The sequence below is a fragment of the Orycteropus afer genome, unplaced genomic scaffold (genome assembly GCF_000298275.1).
Source record: "Orycteropus afer afer isolate SDZICR_OR568_19922 unplaced genomic scaffold, OryAfe1.0 scaffold00099, whole genome shotgun sequence".
Lineage (NCBI taxonomy): Eukaryota > Metazoa > Chordata > Mammalia > Tubulidentata > Orycteropodidae > Orycteropus > Orycteropus afer.
Genome location: NW_006921686.1, coordinates 7,675,475 through 7,681,539, shown reverse-complemented (window position 1 = coordinate 7,681,539; position 6,065 = coordinate 7,675,475). Strand labels below are relative to the sequence as shown.

The 6,065-nt window shown below is 58.0% G+C and overlaps 1 protein-coding gene across 1 annotated transcript; it reads right to left on the bottom strand.

Annotated features, from left to right (window-relative positions):
• Nucleotides 1-408: 408 nt before the first annotated feature.
• CNFN (cornifelin) lies at nucleotides 409-1,737 on the bottom strand. Its single transcript, XM_007942931.2, has 4 exons — nucleotides 1,701-1,737; nucleotides 1,156-1,266; nucleotides 610-746; nucleotides 409-498 (listed from the first exon to the last, which is right to left on the bottom strand). Exons 1-4 carry the CDS (start codon nucleotides 1,735-1,737, stop codon nucleotides 409-411), a joined length of 375 nt encoding a protein of 124 aa, XP_007941122.1.
• Between the last annotated feature and the right edge of the window lie 4,328 nt (nucleotides 1,738-6,065).

Here is a 6,065-nt window from a genome sequence, read left to right as displayed (position 1 = left end):
CTAGGACTAATTGTTTCCATGAATTTTTGGTTTTCTTCATTCTTCTTTGCTCTGGACGAGGAGAGACCCATCGTTGCATCTAGATGGCAGCCTGCAAGCTTTTAAGATCCCAGTTGCTGCTAGCCAAAGTAGGAGGTGGAACAATGTTTTCTGTAGTATGTTATGCCAGTTGAGCTTGATGTTTCACCTAGGGATCTTTTCTATGTCCCCACCTCCCTCATTAAACCTCCCTTCTCCCTGGATTCCTCTCCTGGCACAAAAAGGAAAGTGGGCGGAGTTGGTTTTCAGGTTTTTATTGTGGGTGTATCTGGTTGCTGGGCCAAGGTCGAAGGGGCAGGCCTTCCCAGGAGGGGACAGAGGAGGCCAGGTTGGGCCGGTGGACAGGGATGGGGAGGGTGGGCAACGTCTTCACTGCCGGATCTTCAGTTCCCGCGCCATCTGGCAGAGGGCGCAGGGCAGGCAAAAGGTGAGGGCTGCCCAGTCGTGTCCGACGGAGCCCTGGAAGGTGGAAAAAAGAGGTTAGGACTCCTCGGGTCCCAGGATTCCAGGTCCCCAGCCCCCTCGTCCCTCAGACCCAGGCGCCCCGCCGGCCTGGGGTCTGGCGCGCACCTGGATGTGATAGCGCTCGCGCATGCCGGTGCGGATCGAGTGGAGGCCGCCGGGCAGGTAGGGGGCGCAGCAACACTCGCCGAAGTCGTCGGAGATACGGCAGGCGAGGCACAGCGGCGCGAAAGTGCCGCATAGACCTGTGGTGGGCGCAGGGCGGTCAGGGGCGAGCCCTATGGGGCGCCCCCCACAGGCTTGGCCCCGGGAAGGGCGAGAATGAAGCGTCCAAGGAGGGCAGTTGGATCTCGGGGGGAGTAGTGTTGGAGGAAGAGACGTAAAGGTCCCCGAGGCAATTAGGGATTCGGGGCGGGGAGCACTTAGAGATTGAAAATTAAGAGTTCGGTGGGGAAGTTGGGGTCACAAGAGGAAAGTTGAGGGTGCAGGTTCGAGGACGAGTGGAGTGTTGGGAGGTGTGCGCGTTGACAGAGGAGTGGGGCGTCGAGAGTGGTCAGGGCTCAAGAAAGGGAGGTGGGGGGGAAGGGGTCAGACGGGCTGCAGCTGAGCTTGCCCGGGCCCCCACCCTGGTCCTGGAGAGCGAAGGGCACTCACAGACGGGCATGTCGTTGCAGCAGTCCGTGAGGCCTGTATGCCAGTCGCTGAGCTGGGTCTGGTAACAGCTGCTGGCGCACTGGGGCTGGCTGGTCACAGGGTAGGACATGGCTGTGGAGACAGGGCGCAGGGGCTCAGCGGGCAGCCTCGCAGCGCCGCCTGAGGCCCCCCCTGCACCCCCTCGACCCCTCCCTCTGCCGGGCAGTCTGGGCGGGGCCTCCAGGCCGCCCACTTTAGAGGACCCCACTGCACCTCCCCCAGCGACATCCCCCTACGTCTATCGCCGCTGCCTTCTGCACATCTGGTTGGGCTGGGGTGGTGGGGGGCTCCTGCAAGTTCAGGGAAAAGTGGAGGCTAGATTTGGGCAGGGCTGGGGTGTGCTGCTGCCTCCTGCACGTCTGCGCCTGGGGTGCTGGGTTCCCGCATTTTGGGGGGCCTCTGTGGTGGAAGCAGATGCCGTCTGTCTTCGCAGCAAGGGTGCCCCGGGGAGGGAGGCGGCCAGGTTCCGGGGACGGGAGGGTTGCCGGTCCATCTAGCGATCGCACCTTTGCCTTTCACGTTGTCGTGCATCTCAAACTGCATCTTGTGGGCCCTGAGGAGGTGGCGTTGGGGACAGGCGGAGGTGGCTGCGGCGACAGATAGCTGCAGAGTCTGTCCAAGGGATGCTGGAGACTGGGGGAGGGGAGGGCAAGGGACTTGGGGGCTAAGTGGTGGGCTCTCAGGGGGAGGAGAGCTGGGGAGAAAGAGGCCAAGTCAGCCTGCAGACCCGGAGAGACATGGGATAGGGAATGGGGTGGGTTGGGGCGAAAACCTCGCCCGTCTCTTTACAGCTAGCTGCCCGACAGACCCAGAGGCCCCTCCTTGTACCAGAGGCAGAGCTGGAGAGGCCAGGAGACAGGGACGGGCAGAGTCAGAGACCAGGGGAGAGAGAGAGATCACAGCCTGGTGCCCGTAGAGATGCCTGCAACGAAGCCCACACCTGCACTGCACCAACCTGCTGCAGGCCCATTTTGCAGACTGAACACTGAGGTCGGAGAGGCGAAGGGAAATGCCCCTCATCTCATGGCCCAGGCCAAGGGGATTAGTAGAGGGGTGCTGGGTCTCAGGACTTCCAAACCCAACCCAGCACCTCTCACCCTCAGAAGGGAAAGAGGGGGTATCCAGAAAGATCAAGGTGACAAGACAGACAATCGGAGACAGAAGGGACATGAAGAGATGTGAGTTGGGAGGGATGGGGACAGAACAGAGCAGAGGCACCAGGCCTCCGAGAAGAGGCCTGCGGGGGAGGGGGGTGCTCCTACCTGCGGGGCTGCGACGACGATGGTGACAGAGGTGTGACTCGGGCACTGAGTTCTCTCGCTCTCGGCCAGGAGCTGCTTATATTCAGCCGGGCCACGCAGCCCTGGGTGTGGCTCTGACAGAGGTGCCCAGGGAGCCCAGCCAGTTTGGCTGACCCTCTTCTCCTCACAGGGATTTCCCCTCCTTCTCCATCCCCCATCTCCCCACCCCACCCCCAACCTCCCTTCCTGCCTCATCTCCCAGGACTGTGGAAACAACGGTGGTGCTGGGGGTGGTGGTGGTCCAAGGGTGAGGAAATGGGGGGTGGCGACCTAAAGGGGAGTGGGCAGAGACAGACACAGAGAAATGGGGAGAGAAGGGAGGGTCGTCAGCTGGGTCCAAGTGCAAAGACCAAAGACAGGGAGAGACACAGAGATGGGGAAAGGTATAGGAGACACAGAGCTAGAGCGGAGCCAGGGATGATGAGATGGGAGACAGAGATGAGGAGATTCAGAGACAGGGAGAGACTGGAAGAGAGATGGTGACAGGCACGCCAAGAGACAGACAGGCACGGAGATCAGAGGAGAAAGAGCAAGAACGGGGGAGACGGGTCCAGAGAACAGAGACCCAAAGAGACTGGGAGATGGAGGGGCAGGTGGAAGCGGCCACAGCAGAGGCTCAAGGGAAGAAGGGAAGAGGGAGAGTGGGCAGAGAAAGCACGGGAGGGCCCAGGGTGCAGGAGAGCGCGCAGGTGTGCGGCGCCCCTTTGAAGGCCTGCCCCAGCATGCTGAGTGATGTCCCCCTGCCCTGGGAGAAGCAGGCATTTTCCTCTCATTCATGGCCAGGAGGTACATGGGGGGCAATGTTTTGGTGGGTGACTCACCCGAGAACCAGAGTAAATAAACACACCTTACACCACCTCCAAAACGGGAAGGGAGGAGGCTGGGAACTGAGAAGCCGTGGTTCCTGAAGGACGTGGATGTGGGCTGTGTGTGACGCCTGGGTCTTAACATAGGAAAGAATTAAGAGCCTGGATTCCTGGGTCCTGGGGTAGGGGGAACCAGGGGTGGACTCCCGCCTCTGAGGGAGGAGGGCTTGGCCCAGACTCCTGGGTCCTGTTAGGGTAGGCTGCATCCCTGCAGGGGGTAGGGGTCCTGGATTCCAGACTGCTGGCTTCCTGAGGGTGAAGGGGCTGGGACCCTGGCTGCTTGAGTGACCAAAGTCTCCCCCTAGACAGGCTTGGTGGGGTTGGAGGTGACTCAGTGAGGGAAGCAGCATGAGGGCTGGGTGGGGTTCTCGGCACGGGTGTCACCCCAAAAAATGTAGGAGGCACCAGAAAAGTGGGGTGTCACTGGCAGAGAAGGTGGTGTCATGTCACTGGGTATGGAAATGAGGTGATGGCAGGCGGGTCACCCAGCCAGCCTGGGATCTCAGCTTCCTCCTAGCACCTCCCCACTCCGGGACCCAACCTTGGTCCCCTGGCACCACCCAGATGGCTCGTTCTCCTTCCCAAACACCTGTGGACGGCTCCTGGCCTCTCGCCTGTGGGTCTCCATCATTGGTCCTGGAGCTTGAACATCTGAGAGCCATCTTCTCCTCTTTTGGTTCCTATGCCCATCTCTCCATATGTGGGCTTCTATCCCCTGTCTCTGTAGCTATAAATCTCTCTCCTCATTTCTGTAAATCTCTTCCCAGACTTGCAGATTTCTGGGTCTCTCTCTGTGTCTCTGTGTCCTCCACCTGGGGGTCTCTCCTAGCTCCTGTCTCAGCGTTTCTCCTCGACCCTGTATCATTCTCTTTGCATCTCTAGGACTGACCTATCCGCACCCCAGTCAACCGCCCTATGGACTGGGTGTGACTCAGGGTCAGTCATCCCCAGGACCCAGGGCTCCCAGGATGACAACGTGAGTTGTCCTCAGGTTTCCTCTCCCCTTCATGACACAGCCTGGGGGCCCCAATTAGATGTAACAACACACACAGATGAGGAAATCGGTACTGGGGAAGCTGTGAGGTGGCCTGCTTGGGGCCGCGGGGAGGGCGTTGAGCAGGGAGAAGAGAGGCCTGAGGGGTTTAGAAGTAAAGTCATCGGGCGCCTGGCTCCCTCCACTTCAAATAGGGAAACCAGATAAAATCCAGGAGGCCAGCCGAATTTCAGATAAACAAGAAAGACATTTTAGTGTAAGTAGATCCCAAATACTTATACCAAAAAGCAAGACAGAAGAGGGATCGATGCATTAAATGTAGCACTGGCAAAGAATATTGAATACACTGTGGAAAGAACAAACCAGTCTGCGATGAGATACAACTAGGATGTTCCTTAGAAGCGGGGTGAGGAAACTTAGGTGATGGGACATCAACTTGCTAACTTTGGACATATCATCGTGAAAGACCAGTCCCTAAAAAAGACATCACCCCGGGAGGAAGATGAGGCAGTGTGCTTCCGTAAAGAGCTGCAGCTTTGGAAACCGGGTGGAGGTAACTGTGAGTCAGAATTGACTTGAGGCCGTGGGTTTGTTTGGGTTTGGTAAAGTAGTGACAATGCTGAAACCTTCAATGCGGTGGGGTGACCCAGGAGCTACGACGATGGAGTCAATCAAGCACACCAAAGATGGTGAAGACAGTGCCGGACCCAGCAGGTGTTATACATCAGGTTTCTGTGAGTCGGAACCGACTCCACAGCAATTAACATGTCCCGAATGTTGCACGAGACATGCTTAAATTAACAAGTGTTCATTGTTTATCTGAAATTCAAAGTTAATCAAAAGTTTTCATTTGCTAAATCTGGCAACCTTTCCTCAAAGACACAGGAATCCAAATTCTCAGTTCATTCTTTTCCCAGAACCCAGGCGTCCGGGCCCCCAGCCCGCCCTCCTCAGGGTCTAAGAATCTTGGTCCCTGTGGCCTCCTCCCTCAGGCATGGGAATCAAGGCTCCAGCACCCCCCCCATTTCTCCTCCCCTGGCACCCATGAATCAAACACCCACCCCCTCCTCCCTCAGAACCCAGGCGTCCAGGCCTCCAGCCCCCTCCTCCCTCAGAACCCAGGCGTCCAGGCCTCCAGCCCCCTCTTCCCTCAGAACCCAGGCGTCCAAGCTCAGTCTGGGTCTGGTTGCCCAACATGGGTTTCACAAGGTGGGCGGTGCCATCTGTGACCCTGGCAGAACCGGTCGGGCTGAGCAGACAAGTGAGGTGGCCCCCCCATTCCATCCTAAACCTGCTGCTTCCTTGAAGGCCAACCCGGGGGGGGGGGGCTGGGAAGGAACAAGAGGGACTGAGGGAGCTCTGGGTGTGCCACTGTGTCATTGTGTCTGGGGCTGGGTGTGTTGTGTCTGTGTGGCTCCCGAGATGCTGTGTGTCTGTCTGGGAATCGTGAATGTCTCTGTGTTGTTTCTTGTGTCTGGAGCTGGGAGGGGGGTCTTTTCTATTTTCTGTGTCTTTATTGCCCTCCTGTGACTCTCCACCCTGGGCACCTCTGTGTCTGGGTGTGTTCTCAGTTGTGTGTTGTGGATCTGCTATTCTGATTGGATCCAGGAAATTATTTATTGAGTGATAGCTTGTATGGTGGTCGAAAGCATGAATGCTGGAGCCAGAAAACCCAGATTCAAATCCTCACACTGCCGCTCACTGGCTGTG

Bases quoted from the DNA above. Each gene is read 5' to 3' on its own strand.
- CNFN (XM_007942931.2), bottom strand. From the start codon at position 1,737: ATGCAGTTTGAGATGCACGACAACGTGAAAGGCAAAG. The intron at 1,267-1,700 runs GTGCGATCGCTA...CTGTCTCCACAG, and splicing joins CGACAACGTGAAAGGCAAAG to CCATGTCCTACCCTGTGACC. The intron at 499-609 runs GTGCGCGCCAGA...TCCACCTTCCAG, and splicing joins GCGAGCGCTATCACATCCAG to GGCTCCGTCGGACACGACTG.